The sequence below is a fragment of the Paralichthys olivaceus genome, chromosome 14, assembly GCF_024713975.1.
Source record: "Paralichthys olivaceus isolate ysfri-2021 chromosome 14, ASM2471397v2, whole genome shotgun sequence".
Taxonomy (NCBI): Eukaryota; Metazoa; Chordata; class Actinopteri; order Pleuronectiformes; family Paralichthyidae; genus Paralichthys; species Paralichthys olivaceus.
The window spans coordinates 20088236-20106931 of record NC_091106.1 but is presented as its reverse complement, the minus strand read 5'-3'; the positions used below and the strand labels follow the sequence as shown (position 1 = coordinate 20106931).

Below are 18696 nucleotides of genomic sequence, written 5' to 3'. Positions count from 1 at the left end.
CTTTATTTGATTTTGAGCCTTGAGCTACAAATGTCACTGCAATAAATAAAAAACCTTTTATAAGGGATTTTGTTTTCCTTCCAAACTCGGCAGATAAATGTGGACGATATGGCGGCTCCCTGAAAGTGAAGCCAAAGCATCTTGATCGCCCCCGGTGCCAATAAAGGTCATGAACTCCGCCTCCTCCCTGTTAGTGGATGGTACATGGACCAAAAGACAAATCAACTTTTCTCAATGATGGTTTCTGTCATTTTAGGTGTAGTTCTTATCACAAGCATGTGTATCAGCTGAAACTTGAATTCTGATGAAGTTAAATGAGGTTACACTTTTGTGACTGATGTAGTGAAGCTGTAAAATTTGTAAGGTACATGTATACAATATACTGTATATCTATATATTCTGAATTTGTTCATTTAAATGTGTTTGTGTTGCTGAAATAAGAGGATTCACCTTCTGGGATCATTGTAATATACTTTTCATTTTGTCTCAAATGAAGAAATAAATGATAAAAGGGTGAAAATTACATGTTCACATAATTACTGCTCTCATCCTCCTGTGATGCTTCTGAACAAACAGTGAAACCATGATGTCGATTAAATTCACATCATCGATCTCAAAAAGAAAACAAACACAATGAACTAAAGCCATAAAGTGAGAAGAGCTGCAGTGAAGAGGAAGAGTTGTTTATATTTCTGTATTTGTACAATTATCATTGGTTCATAGTAAACATGCAGGAAATAAAGGGATTCGTCTTCACACTCGATCTACTGCTGCGATTATCAGTCAACATTCAACAACATCTTTGATTTGGAGACATTTTTACTTCTAGCTGGAGTCAAACTTCATCATCGATCTGTCGTACATCTTCATAAAAACAGTGGAAATACAGCAAATCTATAAAAACTGTGAAAATGAACAAAAGATTATAAAAAAGTGAAAAAGAAAAAGTCAAGTCACTGCTGTGTTTTATAATTTGATGAAAAACACAATACAAGTTTTTTATGTCCTCATCAATTCATCTTAATGAAGATGATAATAATGATAATAACTTGGATTTATATGAAGCTAATTTCAAACTTATTATAATAGTTCCAGGATTTTTATTTTCAACATTTTTACCAATTTCTCGGGGAATAATTAACGGAACTTGATGAAAATAATCAGACATATTTAGAGAAATAATATCTATGAGTGTGTTGAATTTGGTGCTGATTGATTGATCGATTGACTGATTGATTAATTGATTGATTGATTGACTAATTGATTGACTGATTGCCTGATTGGGCCTCACATGCACCACCAGGTGCCATTCTTATTATTATATTATTACTACTGTTATTAATGGAGAGGCCGACGTCGCTGATCAGACCAATGAAAAAGTAACATTCACAGTCCTGCTTGTTTTCCTCTCAGTCATTCACTTAATGTTTTGCCACATCGGTTCAAAAGCATCATGATAAAATAAAAAAGAATAAAACAACATAATTCAATGTTTAGTCCAGTGACAGCTCAGCTCAGTTATCTGATTCTTCCTGTTCTTGGTTTTGTGGTCGCGTCGTTGTCGTTTGTTTTAGGACCTCTTCCATCGGATGGCGGAGAAAATGGCGTGAAGGAAGTAGAGAAGCGTGGCCACATAGGACATCACCTGAAAACACACGAACACAGACACTCGATTAACACCAAGAGGACAGAGACGTTACAAAGCCTGGACACCACGGAACTACAGCTGCTGATTGAAATGAGCATTTAAGATGCTTTTGATTTGACCACGTAGCCTCAGAGCTGCAGCTGCATTATCTCTAAGTATTTATTTTCTTTGGTTGAGAAAAATTCCTGTAATTTCTGCTACTTGATGCTCGTGCTCCTCTAAGAAAATAAATATTGTAGTTTTAATTCACGACATTTGACTTGTTGATGAATATTTAGCATAAAGTCCCATTTTATTTATCTACTTTTAACCTGTCAGCTACTTTTGTGAAATTTCTAGAGTGATATAAAAATAAGTTGATTTCCATCTGATTCAAATCCTTAAACGTTTTACTGATTGAAATCAAGAAAGAATAGTTTTGAAGATTTTTAACAAATATGCCAAATACATCTGGTGTGTGTGTGTGTGTGTGTGTGTGTGTGTGTGTGTGTGTGTGTGTGTGCTACATCATACCACTGCAGCAATATCCAGTCGATAGAGTTTGAGGTTTTCATCAGCAGGTGGCAGATTCACCAGAGGCGCTCTCAAAATGGTGATGTACGCCAAATCCACCGACGCACTGAGGTAGAAAACCACAGCCACAAAATGATAACCCACATCCTGCAGAGAGAGAGAGAGGGAGAGAGGGAGGTTATTACCCAACAGACTCACACAACGACCGTTACCAAAACCCCGAGTTTCAAATGAAGAGCATTAATCACATACAAGTGGTATGTTCGGGTGTCTACATACTTTTGGCCATGTACCCTTATCTACTTTTAACCATTTGTCCAACTGGGCCGATCAGCAGGTAGTGGGCGTGTCTCACCAATGAGGGCCAGACGCTGCTCTGATTGGCTCCGCAGATGAAGATGAAGAACCAGAGCGTGGTGAAGACGAAGCAGAAGACGGACACGAACATCACCCAGCCCAGAGGGTTGTCGGGCGACACGCGGGTCGAAGCCACCAGGATCCACACCAGACCTCCAAACACCTGCAGGGGCGGAGGAGTTAGGGTGGAGTCTCACGAGTGCAGAAAAAGTTTGGTTTCGGTTTTCATCATGCATTCATATACATCCAGTCTCCATGGTAACAGGGCCCATGTTTCCTTTAAACAGGCGTGTAAGACGGAACAACTTTAAACAGAAGGTCAAACAAAACGACCTTCAACGTTGTAAATGTAAAACAAGCCAAAAACAGATGACAGCAGAGAAACTTTTCATCTTTTCCGCTCGTCTAAACCTCCACAGGATCATTTTTTACACATGAACGAACAGGAAATCCTTAAGTCCTTAAACGAACAATATCTAACTTCAGCCACTGACAAACAATATTGATCGTGATCCATGATGAATGACCAGTAAAGCTGTGTAAAGCTCCGAGGACGTTCTGATGGTGATTCTCATAAAGCTGCATCGATATGAGTTTTTAAATTACAGCTTCTTCTTCTTCTTTAACATGAAGCTACGAGAGAAATTAAAAAGAGCAGAGGCTGCAGCAGATATCCTCACGCTGTTCATAAAGTACTGCATCCCACATTTCCCATGATGCAACTGAACAGCATTGTTTTATCAGAGGCATCATAATCACTGAATGCACTTCAAAGTTTAACAAAGGCTGAAGCAGAAAAGTGATTATTGTCTTGACTTCGGAATGTGTAAAGTTGGTGGAGTGTCCCTTTAAAATAAGGGTAAAGAAAGAAAACACACTCACACACAAAGAAAGAAAACACACACACACACACACACACACACACACACACACACACACAGCTCCCCTCTGGTGTTTCTCCAGTCTCGCTCTCTCCTCCTTCGACAAACATTGGGCTTGAAAGAGTCTTTGGCATTTTGATGGAACATAGTTCAGAGATAAGAGTCACTGTGAGGTTCATAAACTCTGCTGTAAAAACAGGTTTCCTTTTAATGTCCTTAATTTTCATTGTGAACTCAGACTTTCCCTCTGTGTCACGATGATAAGATATTTTTATAAAGCAGCGAAGACACGTCGCAGTCGGACGATCACGGGGGTGAATAAAATTAAAAATAAAATTAAAAAGTATTGATGGCTGAAAACCCTCTGTTGGTTCAGATCCTTTTCAAAGACGATATAACAACAAATAAATTCCTCTGACCACAAACATAGTAAATGCCCTCGTGGCTTTTTGATCACAGATCTGCACCTTTACTCTGATAAACTCCATAAAAAGATCCGTTTCCTACTGTTGAAAATGAATCTCTCAGGATTTTCATTAAAGATTTGTCGATAAATAAATCTTCTCATTCTACTTTAATAATGTGAAACTAAGATCAGAGTGATCTGCATCTGAACCACTCTAAAATGTTACTCATCTACTCATTTATCTTGCTGGTCCTTTCATGTACTTATGGAAAGTCTATTGTGATTACATCAAAATAAAACGCTGTGAATGATTCACCAAACTCAATGGACAACAAGAATGAAGCCGCTGTGCATTTGGAACTCAACCTTCAATACGACTGCATGCAAAGAATGTGCCCCACCCTGAATTATACAATACTCCTGCAGGTAGTCTGAACCTCAGATGATCCCTCAAAGTACCTTTTAAGTCCATCACTCTATATTATCTCAGTAAGTAATAACTGAAAGAAAATACAGTTCATTACTGCATTAGTTCATTCCAACATCACTTGAAGTAATCCTATGTGGTATCAGCAAACATCACATGAATCTTATCTCTGCTGCTCGGAATCAGACTTACATTATCTGTACCAGAGGAACTTTGCTCATATATATAAATACAGGACTTTACAGGGGAACTGGCCTGAAGTCCATTAAGTTTCTTTGAAAAGATTAGAGGATTTCATTTATGCAGATCGGGTCCAAACTGCCCGTCTGCTGGGATGAAAATCTCACAGGTGCATCTTGGTAAATTGGCTGCTCTAGAAAACGTGCATGATGTTCGGCTGATGCTTCGAACATGCGACAGACGCAAAACTTAAAAAAAACAAAACAAAACAAATATCTCCCGGTGATAAAAAGCTGTGACACACACGTAGAAGACACTGACGAAGACGTCAGGAGAGTTTGTGGCGCTAAGAGCAGTCGAGGTTCTGTAAACATGATCACATGACCTCTGCAGCAGAGTTAATACGTCACTTCCTGTCTCCCTGCTCCGCCTGAATAATGTGACTTGTTGCTGTTGTGTTGAAAATGTGTGAAAGACAAACTGCAGATAAAGTCCAGAACTAATTCTCCAGACTTTATCTGCAGGTCATGTCAGGAAACCGACTCTGAACAGTTGGCAAAAATAAAACCTGTCAAGCCACTTCTCCCTCCGTGCCCTTTAGATATCTGGGATGGTTTAGATTTACAGTGCAAACTCTGGCCGGAGCAGTAAACATCACCATTCTCATGCACCTGAGCTGCAGATCATTTTATTCCATGAAAAGCTGCAGCGTAAAAAAAAAGACCCGAGCCAGCGGGTAGACCACGTGAGCTGATGGCAGGTTTAGATTTACACTTCCTCTGCAACTAAAGCTGTTTTTCCACCTGAGTCGCTCAGATTTAATCTTCCTGGTTTCTTGAACCGAAACTGTAATTGTTTGTGAATGAAGAATTTTTGATGTTAAGCTCAGAAATTGGAAGTAAAATCAAAAACAAATTTGATTGTAGTTTACCGATGAGACATCAGAGGAATAACCAGCATTTCGTTAAATAGTGTTGTTGAAAAAAATATTGATAGGTAGAAAATAATTTTATGGTTTTCTCCTGAAATAAAATGCATCAGGTTGGGAAATGTACCATCATGTGTAATGGACATTTCTAAATTTTACATCTCTGCGGAAATACTTTTCTCTTTACCCGACAGAAATTGCCTGTTACATATTTAAAATGTCTGTGATCGTTATTTTGAAAACTGTGAATTATATTTAAAATGTGCAAGATCCCATCACCATAGATACCTTTAACAAATACCTGCTGACCATCCAGGGCTCACCCTCAAAATAAAATGCATCAAGACTTTTCTTATTGTGACAGAAATGGCCACACACATGAAATCTCAAGGAGCCACTTTGAATATTAAGATTCGAATTAACGCTGTGAAAAAGAAAAAAGTCAGATGAAGGATCAGGATCGGAGCATGGCTTTGTTGTCCCCTGTAGTGTTTGAGGTTTCGTGCTGTTTTTCAAGTGTGTAATGTTTGTTTGCTCAGCTCTGGATTAAGTATGTAAGTGGAGCAGTGTTACGATGCCACATGGTGACATTTACAAAAGATGAGCCAGTTTGTCAAATTCTGTCCCTGCTTGACATGGAAACATGTACTTTTCCCAGAAGTCAGTTTGTTTCGACTGTCTATAACCTACTTATTCATTAGTTTCACAAGCTCAGATGAACCAAACTTATCAACTCCTCTTCATGGATGGTTGGCTGGTCCCTCTGCCCCATGTTGGCTCCACTGATCAAACACTAATGTCTGACCAGAACAGAGAACTGTGGCTCAGTGGAGCAGTGCTGAGGAGGCAGATAAGGAAATAGAGAACGGTACCTGAGGCTGCGTTGAGTCAGTGGAGGAAAGATGGAGACGCTACGAACAGGCTGGATCAGGGTAAAGTGGAAAAGTGAACCGATGAGAAACTCACAAACTCTGGGATGAAGCAGACGTCAGGAATGGAGGTGAAGATCCTGCAGCCTGTGGGCAGAACGTCACTGGACGTGGTGGAAGCCATAGTCCAAAACACTGCGTGTGTGTGCGTGTGTCCGATTTCCTCAAGAATGAGATGTGTAATCTGTTTTAATCTGCTTTTTAAAGGCCGTCTCTCTCTCTCTCTCTCTCTCTCTCTCCTCCCACACCTCCCTCCTCCACTGCAACTACTCCTCCATCCCTCTGCTTGAAACTACCAGTCTGACAGGTGGTTTTGGGTTTTGTTTGTGCAGAGGGAGGATGTCTCCTCTCTCTCTCTGTCTCCCTCTCTATCTCTCTCTATCTCTCTCTTTGTTTTTATGTGTTTGCGTGTGCCCTCATAAGTTTATAGTGTTTGTGTGTGATCTATAAATGGCAGGAACCTTAGTTTACATGCACACAAAAAAGTGATTGTGTGGCAACTGATGCAGCGCTAACGGGGGCTCGGAGAGGATCGAGTGCTGAGGTTGAGAAATTTGAGCAAATTAGAGCAAATTTCATCTGAGCTCTGTTTCCATGTTCAAGGTTGTTGGATGGTGCTTCAGTGTAGATATTCTTATTTCTAATTACCTCACACATAGAAGTGCGATCACAAAACCCATTGTTCTCTCCAAGCAACTTTGTTTGCAGTATCCGAGGTGTTTGAGGCATACACCCAAGATGGACGACGCGTCTCCGCTTCCTCCCACTATCTAGAAATGAAGCTAGAAACAAACGTTAGTGAGTCTGCACCACAGAGATCGGGTGGTGGAGTCGCAGTCGCGAGGTCCTGTAAAACAATGATCAAGATTATTTGGCTTCACTTCTGGGGAGCTGTCACGTCGTCCATCTTTAGGAATTTCTCATCGAGGTACAGAACTGAACTAGAATGACTCAGTCGAGCGTTTATCTCCACCAGGTCCCGTCATGAAACTCAAACCTTTGATTTCCTTCTCAATCCATATTATCTGTCAATCCACTTTTTAACCAAGTTTAGTGGAAATCAGTATTTCCCAAAAAAAACCCTTTAAGACGAAGCCATTAAAACATTCTGTTAATTGTTCAACATGATGACTAATGTCAATCTGCTGTGAGTCACAGTGTACATGAGATATGTGAGAGAAGACATTATTCTTTTGTGTGTGAGTCGAAACTGACAAACACAGTGTGATGGTTTCTAGGCTGAGGGATTAAAACACAGAACAATATACAAAACCTATTGTGTTGGACGACTCGGAACCTTTTCATCTCCGTCTCAGTTTGATATCGGTCCCTCTGCTGTCGTGTCAGAAAACATGTTTCTCTGTTGCTACAATCGTTCATCGTACAGTTACATTTGACAGGTTTCCAGAAAGATTTGCTTTTACTTCTTTTCAAACTGGAAATAAAGGCTTTGTGGTCTCGATATTAATTTTGCTGAATGTGTTGAATAATGTGTTTAATATCATTAGAGTTCAATATTAAAGAAAACTTACAGTACACAAGTTCGTCTGTGTTGACGACATTGAGGCACTTGACTTTGTGCTTTGGAGATTTAGAAAGACGTATGTATTTGACAGCCGGTCACCGTGGAGCGATCAAGACACCTTGGCTTCATTTCTTAGAGCTGTTTGACGTCCATCTGTGTATACTGTCAATAATATACAGGCTTAAATAACCCTGTAAGGTTAAAAGTTAAAGGATTCATTTAAGATTGTGTGTCTCAGTTCACCTCTTTTCCAGCTAATTTCTCAAAATTAGATATGTCATCTTGTCAGACGTAGCTTCAGAGCTGCTTGTTTAATGTTCTGCACAACGGACACACGAAGCTAAACAAGCCTTTACCAGAGAACTTCAATATAGTGCAGCAGTGAGTCATTCTGTGAAAGATGCTTTCATGTTGTTCCAGAGGCAGAAACAACCTGCTCCGTTCTGCAGATGGTAACACACCCTGAGTCAACCTGTTGGTGTCTGAGCCTCTGCTGGAGTCACTCACGTGCTCCAAGGTGAGAGGTCGGTGACACAGAGTCGTCTCGGTGGAGCGAGGGATGAGATCCAGACAATCTGTCCTGATGTTTCCAGAGGTTCTTTACTGTTATTACAGTTTAACCAAGAGCAAGAAGGATGTGATGTGTTCCATGTCACCCCTAACCCTTATTTTACTTTAGTTTTACTTTAGGGTTTTAACCCATCTCTGCCCACAATGACCACAAGGTTGTTGTTTTTTTATGTGCTGAGTTCTCGTGATGCAGTCTGAGATGAGGTAATTAAATACAAACTAGTTTTACAAGTTAAAAATCATGAATATACATGAAGTATAATAAACTTCAGCAGGTTTCTAACAACAGCAACAAGAGTTTCTACCTCCAGGGAAGCTGGGACGCTATTTAATGATGTAAATGCAACATCATGATCTTTACAGCAGCAACATTTTACACAACATCTAACAGCAGATTTGAACACCAGCTCAAAGCAGAAGAGTTATTTTGATTTGATTTTTTGCTTTTATTTTATTTGATCTTTGTTCAACTTTTGTCAACTCAGGTGGTTTTTAAATGGGATTTATGATCACGAGGAAAATTTACCCAGTGGATCTTCACTCAAAATTAAATGTCAAATTATCTAACACATACAGACACACAAAATCAACACACAACACAAGTTGTGTTTGATGAGTGCTCAGAGAAAAAGTGTTTGGACTAGCTCCTTCATTATGGATCTGGTTACAAGGCTACACACACACACACACACACACACACACACACACACACACACACACACACACACACACACACACAAATAATTCCATGGGAACCCATGCCAGCTCTGTCAAAATACAATGGCTATCCGTCAGTGTGGATTGTAGTTACACAATGTAAGACACACAAACGCTGATACAAAACGTGTGACCTGAATGACAAAAACCACATATTTCTCATTCACAACAAGTAAAAGAAATGTGTAACGTCTCAGGGTTTCCTGCTCAGTCCCTGCAAACTCCAGGGCCTCTGCTGCGAGGCGGCCCCTGACCTTTGACCTCCCCAGATTAAACAGGAATGATTTGGATGAGAAATCTGAAACATGATCCGGAGTGTTTGTCATGCGGCAGCTAAAGTTCGCTCAAACATTTGGAAGTTAAGGATTTCTTTCTGCCCTTTTTCCGCCAACGTGGTGCCAAAGCCGGGTTCGACGCCCTGTTCTCTCTCTGTCCCCATTTCACTCTTCACTCTCTGTCCTGTCAAATAAAGCCCAAAGAGCCTGAAACATATATTGGGTGCAGGTCCTAAAATTCTGGCACCAGCATGGATAAAATGCCATCCATGGATGGATGGATGGATTGAGAGATGGATGGATGGATGGATGGATGGGTGGGTGCAGCAGCAGCAAGATGTTAAAACATAATGAGATTTTACTTTGCATTAATATTTGTGAATTCATATAAAACCTTGTTATTTGTTTTATATATTAAACTATGCAATTGCCAGTTAATGCTAATTTTCTATTTCAGCAGCATTTAGACTTTGAGTGTTTTCTTCTGTTCACAGAATCCACGAGTGCAGGCTGCAGTGAATGGATGTTTACAAAGAGAAGAAAAACTTCCTCTTGGATCATCTTTCCTTCTCGAGCACAACTATTCCGAGGAAACTCCCACTTTCCTGCTCAACTGGTCTTGAGCTGCTCTTGTGCCTCCTCCTCCTCCTCCTCCTCTTCCTCGTCTTCTTCTCCTCCTCAGACACAATAGTCGTCCTGCAGTAATGAGAACTGGGTGAGAACGTCTCAGGTGATAACAGCAGTCGAGGCTACAATGACGTTTTCTGTCTGTGGTTGAAAATCATTCCACTGCTCACGGTCAATATTCATGATGAGCAGAGGTTTAATATTTTATATTTAATACCTTTACACTTTATAATGATACAGGTGAACACACCTGTATCGTTATGAAAGGTTGATTCAACATTCTGTGACCTAATGTCACAGAATGTGATGTCAAGTTTTCATCAACATCTATCAGCAACTGTTAAAATACAAATGAGTCAAAGATGAAAGTTACACTTTTAGTAAAAATGTCATCGTGACATTGATGCTTAAAACTAGTATTTTTAACCAAGTCTAATAATAATCAATTAAAGCCTTTTTCTCATATTTGTGTAGCCCTGACTACCAGAAAGTCATAATTTATACATTCAACTTATTGTCAGGATTTGATCATTGTTCATTTTTTACTTTATATTAATTTCCCTAACTTTTTTTCACACTCTCTGCTTTTGATCACTAAAAAGAACCGAGACATAAAAAAGAAAAAAGCTGTGAATACTTATAATCGCAAACATAAATCATCTTTCTGGTGTCGTAGCAGATTAGCAGCGAGAAGCAAAAGAAGTAAGCTTCAGGCATCAGATGACAAACAAATCTTTTCAACGGTTGTGAGTCAACACGATGTTTCTCCTTGATTAAATAAATCTAATGTACAGGAAACTAATGTCTTTCTTTTCTCTCTGTGTTCATTGAAGCCCTCAGATATATAATCATCTTTTAAGACTCTGCAGCCCAACATGACACAACGGTTCCTGGTCACCACGGGTAACATCACAATGGCAGCGGTGCAGGAATGTGGAAATACTGGATATGCAATATTATTCTACCGCAAACACGACACCAAGGAAATGGCCCGTGTGTTTGTGTGTGTGGTTCTCTACACACTTAGCGACCTGAGGAACAAGGTTTTATTAGGTCATTTAGCCCATCCTCATTTTAAACCATTTGAAGGTCACAGGTTAAGTTGTTTGAAGATAAGAAGCTCTGAAGAAGTGATTGAAGAGACTTTAGTGGTTCCATACATTAGAGGGATATTTTTTATATATATAGGCTTTCATTCCTATTTTAAATCCCATGAATATTTGTGCCACGGCTGAGTTTTAATTTATTAGCAAACTAACAGAGATATTCTCAACTGTACTCATGGTCCATGTTCCTTCTAAGTTTTATAGAAATCTGTTGATTAATCCTGCTGACGAACGAACCCACGTACAAACCAGCAAACACACAGGGCTTGTTGGTGAATCAAGGACCAGCCAGTCTCACGGGAACTGTAGATTTATTCTGTGCTCATGAAAGTAATTGTGTACATTTGTAAAAATCACAAAGGTGTCCATTTCTAAAACAAACTGCTGATGATATGTGAAAATGAATCCAACCCATAAATGATTAACTTTTGACTCACACAGTTCACATGCTATATCTTGTTTGTTTAATCCATAGAAAAATGTCCGGAGACATAAAACAGGATTTATGGAGTTTGTTTGATTCCTACATTCATTTAATGTTTTGCCAAGAGTCAAACGATGCGTCACGGGATTGTTGCACATGAAATGTTGTATCATTATGATTCATGTGAGTATTAACTGTTGGTGGAGACATGAAACCACAGCTGAGAGACAATCGCAGCCGCTCTGTGCCTCAACTGATTCAACCTCGCACTGCTCCGGTCCTTTTATACCAGGCCATAAAAAGACGACAGGAGACTAATTATTAACCGTGAATGCTGCTCTGATGCCCTGTAACCCTATACTACACACACACACACACACACACACACACACACATACCCGATGTTGAACTAGGGTGGAGAGATGAGTGGAGCAGGTCAGTGAACAGGCAGATGAAGTGACTGAAAAGTCACCTGTGATAAATCAATTAATATAAGTTACTTCTTCATTGCTGCTTCTATTCGTACAGAAACATGTCTTGTTTAACTCTGTGATTAAAGACACATAATGTAGTTCATAATATGACCTTTGTCTTTATTTCACACCTGTTCAGGGAATTAACAGACTCATGGGTCACTATCAGTTTCTCACGCTGCTGTTCACAAAGACGTCTCTGTGAATGTGTTGTATATTTATTGGCAAGCGTCGTGCTGGCATTTCTAAAAACTGAGATCGCTTCATGTCCAATGCAGAGTAGATATGTACGTTCAGGAGAAGTGTGGTTATAATATGTATTTTTATTTTCGTCCACAAATGAAAAAAAGAGACAGACACCGATGAGTGACATGTTTCATAGTTGTAAAGTTATTTGACCCTTTTTAAAAATAAAATATTTTTCTTTTTTTAATTAAGTGAAAAAAAAAGAATATTTCAAAAACAAAATCAAATATTTATTCATGAACATGTTTTTTACATCTTCAGCAGAACACACACAGATTTTTGAAGTAACCTATCATAGTCTGTCACATTAACAAAAATAAAGAACATTGCCAGCTTCATTCTTTAAGTTTACGTGTTTCATAAATGAATTTATGGCACTTTCAAGGGTTTTATTCATGTTAATTAACCAAGCTGATACCTAGAATACAAATAATTTAAATTATTTCATAAAAATCAAATCAAGTTGTACTTGATTGATGTAATGTAATCATCACCGGGCTACATGGAGGAGGTCAAAGGTCAACTCTGTGATATCAAAGGCGTTGTGACGGTGCATGGGGTCGACAAAGACCTCCGGACATCCCGATTGTCCCGTGGTGTGCTGCTGGTGTTTCAGAGAATCCAGGGTGGCGTAGATGGCTCTGGCCCGCTGCTCCTCTGAGGGAGGGTCGGCCCAGCGGTGACCGGGCAGTGAGGGCGAGTGGAGGAAGAAATAGACGGACGACATGTAGACTTTTACAAACTCCTGTTTGACGAAAGACAAGTCTCTCTGCGGACACACAGAGAGGAAGTTACAGAGACAGCTCATCATCAGTCTGCAGGGACACACACACTCAGGGAGGAACGTGCACAAACATATTGACTTCTGGGTAGAGAGAAGACGCCAGGTTACTCACGCTGACATCGCCCTCTACAGGTCTGTACTGGTATTACATAAATATACTCAAACATACACACCTTCTGTGCTCTGCTCATGTTGATCTCAGTTTCCAGCCACGCACCCTGGAGGAAAACAGACAAGTGTCAGAAAACAGCAAAGTATTCTACAGTACAATCTAATGATTTGTGCTTTAATCCAGGACGTATACGGATTCCCTCTGAACTGACCCTGAGAGCATCCAGCAGGTCAAGTTGGTCCAACAGAACAGGAAATGTAGAAAGTACAGGACTGCATATGAGATCTGACACAGAAGGAAATGTGATTTAATGTGGCCTCTACGAAAACACACGTGTAGTTTGGATAAGAGGCGTGGAAGGTGCGTGTTACCTGCATTCTGCATGGTGGGCCTGTCCATCAGTAGAGTGTCCGCTAACAGTTGTCTGTGCAGAGCCAGCAGGTGGACACAGCTCAGACAGTGCAGCAGAGTGTCGGGGAGGAGACTGAAGGAGAAAACACGTTATGCAGTATAGTGATGGATGTTTATATTAAATAAATCTGGTTGTGATTTATATGGTAAAAACGTCTGTTGTGGCTGATGTTCCCACCTGAGCTGCGTTCTGGTGCGACTGTTGATTGATTTTAACTTCACCATCAGTCTGGGCTGCCGCCTGGCCTGAAGGATCTGCTGGAAAACACCAGCGGCTGGAGCTGAGAGGAGAGGGACATTGAAAAGGTTTCACCAAAGTCACTTTCTATCTGGACTTCTTTTAAGCTCTGCTGCATCATCTTACATCCTCTGGTGACTGAAGCTTCCATGGCTACGTCCTTCTCGTAGGGAGTTCCACCGTTCACCTGCAGCTCATAGGTCCTATTCTCAGATGAAATGGAAAAAAATGAGTGACTGCCAGAATAAACCTGTGATGTGTGTTTGGGTGATTTCAGTGTGTACCTATTGGGGAGTGGATTTCTTGTGTCGTCGGTCAGTTTGAGGAAAGCCCAGCCACAGCTCAGTTCTCCTCTCTCACCAGTCGACTGCAACACACATACACACATGTAACTATAAATATAAACATCTGTTTTATTAGTAATGCTCCATTTTTAGAGAGGAAATGTCTTTTCATCACAACAGTAAAACATTCTGTGGTTTCAATTTCATCACTATCCAATGTGTCTCTTTATGTGTATGTTTGTCCTCACATTCCGTATAAAAGTGACTCCCAGCTCAAAGAGGATCCCGAGGTCAGGAGACGCAGAGTTGCAGCGAAGGAAACAGTCTCCATCTAGGAGGGTGGGTAGGATACCTGTCATCTGGATTCAGGAAAACAAATCTTCAGATTTTTAGTTAGTATTTTTTTCAGAAATAGTTAAATGAACGTTCACAACAGAGAGACACAACAACAGCTTGTAATTCCATCTTCTTAATGTTGTAAACTCACCCTCGGAGAGAAGCTCCAGGTCTTTGGGCTCTTAGGGTTGTAAGTTGCTCTCACTGTGTGGATGTTACTCAACACCTGAAACACAAGATCAGCTCATGAAAACTAAATCTGGGACAGAACAAGGGAGTGAAATGCAGGAAAATTTTGAGGAAATGAATCACAGATCCAGGAGTAAAGAGAAATGTAGCACTGGTGGTTCACAGGGAAAACTTGAGTAGGGTAGTTATGTACAGTTGCACAAAAAGCTGTGCAGTATAGACTACAGAGATAACGCTGATACCTGAGTTCCATCGAAGGCACAGATGCGTATGTGTCGGCTCAGGACCTGAACTCCGACCCCCGGGGTGGGAATCATCTTGCAGCTCCACAAAGTGAAACTGACACAAGTGCGGACCTGCCGAGCACGAACCTGCACAACAGGAAACGCATGGAAGATGAGACATCTGAACTGATTCAAGTAAAATCAGTTTGTGACTAGTTAATGCGCACTGAGAAAAACTGAAAGAGACGAGAGAGCGTGTCTCACCCTGCCAGTGTCTGGGTCCAGAAAGAGGTCTTTAAAGGAGAGCTGTGATTGGCTGAGTTCAGGCTGAATATGGTGACTTCCTCTGTATGTTAGACCTAGAAAAGATACAACATGTTATCACTTTGCTTTATTATCACAAAGAGCTGAAATATAATGTTGTGGTGGTGAGAGAATCATCCAAAGGGTCTCTCTGCATGACTGGTTTAAAAAATGAACATGGTAATATTACCAATACAGCTAATGAAAGGTGTGTGTGTGAGTGTGCGTGTGTGTGTGTGTGTGTGTGTGTGTGTTGTTGAGTGTATAATGACCTTCCTCCACCAGCAGTTTATTGAGAGTTGATGGTCTGAAACCTGAAGGTATAGCCCCCATGGCAGAGAGCACATCTGTTGCATCAATCTGTCACACAAACACACACACATTGAATACACAATATTTGTTGATAGGTTAACTAATTCTTTCTAGTTAAATAAAGTAGTATATAGTAGTATATAATGTAGTTTTACCTCAGTCAGAGCCTTTCTCACAGTGGACCAGTTAGAATGTGAGGCCCCACTGTCAACGAACATGTGACAATGGTAAAGTCTTTATTAGTTTTACACCAATATTGAAATGAAAGATATTTGATGGTTGTTCATCACGTGGATACAATGTTAAACTTTATTTGATCTCACCTGTGCTAAATGTCACTAAACTTAAAAAAACGATTAAAAAGTTGAACCTCTGTTTGTCATCGGTCAGCTCTTCACCATCTTGCTCTTCCTCCTCCTCAGATGACTCCTCCTCATTTTCATCATCATCATCATCATCGTCATCAACACCAGAGTCAATCTGAAAAAGTTTTACAGTAACACAACAGTTACTTACATTTTAAAAAGGGAAAGTATAATCTCTATAGATGTGAGTGGACTTCTGTGAGAGTGTTTTAAAAATATCAAATGTCCTCTCTGGGCATTTTTGTGAAAGTTGTAGAGACAACAAATGCCACAGGAACTATATCAGCATTTTTGTTACTGACACTTTGTTGTTAAATACGGAAAACATGTACACCATTAACAGATACATTATAAGAACGTATACAAAAGCTCTTGCTTGTATAAATCAACTGTGGTTAAACTGTCGGACATTCTGAGGACATTTAGCAGGTTGTGTCACCTTCAGGTAGGTTTTTGGAACCACTCCTCTGTTGCCTTCACTGTCCTGAGCCAGCCACCATCCATCTGCCGTCTTCCTGATAATCCTCAATACGTCCCCCCTCTTAAAAGAGCAACACAGTCATCCAATAAATTCAAAGATTCAAAGATCCTTATTGTCAGGTTCAATGAAGCGATAGTTCTGCATCACTAACAAACAGACTTTTGTTTTTTTAACAGAAAGATTTTCACTATTTTCTTCTGTTGCATGATGCAAAGAAAAGCAGGACAAGTCCTTCACCTGAACAGACAGATCTCCTTCCTCCTCTCCTTGGAAATCACTGAGGACTTTGTAGTTGCGAGAGTCTGACTGGGAGGGTGGTTTCACAGCTTGCTTCTCATCTTCATCCTCATCACTGTCATCATCATCATCGTCATCATCACTATTACTCTCTTTGCCGTCGTCGTCATTATCACTTTCTTCCTTTGGAGTATAGCTGAGGACAAAAAGATGATGGCAAGAAAAGAGATTCTTCTACGACCATAGAAAATAAGCATGACAGATCAAATGCACTGATTGTGACAGGTTTTAACTGATGCTTTGAATGTGATGTTCATAAGAGAATAACAAAGAGAAATTGTATCAGATGTCAGACAATAATAAATAAACCCCATCAGATCTCTCTGTATTCTTTGCAGTGAGCACACAGGTCACTGACCCGGCAGCTGTGCTCGGGCCTGGTGGTGAAAGCTCCAGAGAGAGTATGTTCAGACGCTCCAGGATGTTCTGCAGCCGTGTCTCCTCTTCCTGTTTCCTTTGGTCGTAGTTTCCCACAGGAGCCAGCTCATCAGCCTAGAATCAAGTGAAGCAAAGAAAATATGACTTCAATTTAACCAGGTGAACAAAACTGAGCAATATACAATACAGTGAGTTTAACCTGATGTACTGGGACAACATTGTACAATCAGATATTAGTGAGGGACATCTTTCTTTCTTTGACAATGGCATGTAGTTAGATTCTCAGTTTGAACTAAACCTGAACCTCAGTATGATTTAAATGTTATCTCTGAGTTTTGATTTGTATCATATAGCCTCAAGTTTAAGGATATAAACAATTTGTATTTGTCATAAAATTGATTGCTGTCTATTTACTGTATGTAGAAGCCGAAATGAATAACTGTAAAAGTCTACTTGTTGCAAGTTACATAGACTTTGGCAAATTTCAACAGTGCAGCACTAACCTTTGTGAGTTTCCTCAGCGTCCTCAGCGTCTTCTCTGACGACATCTGCAGTTCTTGACATCTTATTGAAATACACATAATTACAATCAAACCTCAAGGTTTCACATGAGAAAAAAAAAACAATCAACAAAATCCTAACAGGAGCTGAAATATTAGGCGTGTTGAGTGAGTGATTTTCCTTCACTGGGGTCAGGTCCTGGTCTAGACGAGAGTCATAGGAAACACTTCTCAGTCTCAAGCTGTTTACCTTCGAAATGCCTCTTCAGTGGATCCAACCTGACGCTGCACATCCTTCACCAGACTGTCCACCTGGCTCAGAAGTGTTGAGAGAGAAAACAAGAGCATATAAAAGACTGTTGACACCAATATGCAGCTGAGGTTGAACTGCACAGGCTGCTAACACTATAATATATAATGAAGTGCATAAGCTTGATGACTTCCTGTTTCACTTCTATAAGCAAAAGCCTGCCTGGTTATTATCATCATCATTATTTCAGTGAGCATTGAAGACGCTATGCTGCGAACCAGACTTCATTTAAAATCTGGTCTTTTAATGTTCCTCTCTCTTGAACTGGAATCTTCACTGAAGAAGTCATCGGGTACTTTACGTCTGCGTCTTCTACAAACTTCGGCTCACACGTTATCCACCAAAAACCCCAGGACTTGATCAAATTCATAACTTTGACCTTTGTTTACATCGCTCGCTGAAATGTAAACGCGTGGACAAAGTAGCTCAAACGTAAAACCGCAAAGAGCATTTGCAATAAAATGCACAAACGAATAATCTACTCTACAGCTCAAACAACAGGACCGTTCACATTAATGTTGGTGGTATCAAGATGCTCATCATCCCTCTGTCAGCTGAATAGAGTTTAAACGTTCCCGCGAGAAATCCACGAACACGCGCCAGTCTTCGACAAACCTGCTTCTTGATGCCGTCCACTTCTCTCTGCACGAGCTGCAGAGGTCCTTTTCTTTTCGGAGGCATTTAATGGCCGAGTTTCTGAGACATAATCCATGTGTTAGCAAACCACTTAGCTAGCTGGCTAGCTGACGCTACACTTCCACTGGTCGCTAGGCAACCGAGTTCCTCTTGAAGGCTTGAACTAACCGGATATAAAACCCTCGTTTGTGTGACCTCGTCCAAATGATGAAAACATACATTATTTCTAAATATGTTTCACTTTAGTTCGTGGTTTTATCTTTTAAATAAATTCACAAAGTTTTGTGTTTGGAATAAATCTGTA

At 40.2% G+C, this 18696-nt stretch overlaps 2 protein-coding genes across 2 annotated transcripts; both read right to left on the bottom strand.

The window, feature by feature from the left end:
• Window positions 1-667: 667 nt before the first annotated feature.
• Window positions 668-6552, bottom strand: LOC109631284 (myelin and lymphocyte protein-like). The gene is made up of 4 exons (XM_020089930.2): window positions 6307-6552; window positions 2517-2681; window positions 2162-2308; window positions 668-1645 (listed from the first exon to the last, which is right to left on the bottom strand). The coding sequence occupies exons 1-4, from the start codon at window positions 6391-6393 to the stop codon at window positions 1571-1573; spliced, it is 474 nt and encodes a 157-aa protein (XP_019945489.1). The 5' UTR covers window positions 6394-6552; the 3' UTR covers window positions 668-1570.
• A 5850-nt stretch (window positions 6553-12402) lies between these two features.
• nphp1 (nephronophthisis 1) lies at window positions 12403-18564 on the bottom strand. Its single transcript, XM_020089725.2, has 20 exons — window positions 18372-18564; window positions 17697-17758; window positions 17450-17510; window positions 16927-17060; window positions 16509-16704; window positions 16230-16331; window positions 15796-15905; window positions 15581-15629; window positions 15386-15473; window positions 15075-15169; window positions 14829-14957; window positions 14549-14623; window positions 14310-14420; window positions 14062-14144; window positions 13904-13980; window positions 13718-13820; window positions 13500-13612; window positions 13340-13413; window positions 13190-13234; window positions 12403-13001 (listed from the first exon to the last, which is right to left on the bottom strand). The coding sequence occupies exons 1-20, from the start codon at window positions 18435-18437 to the stop codon at window positions 12723-12725; spliced, it is 2052 nt and encodes a 683-aa protein (XP_019945284.2). The 5' UTR covers window positions 18438-18564; the 3' UTR covers window positions 12403-12722.
• Between the last annotated feature and the right edge of the window lie 132 nt (window positions 18565-18696).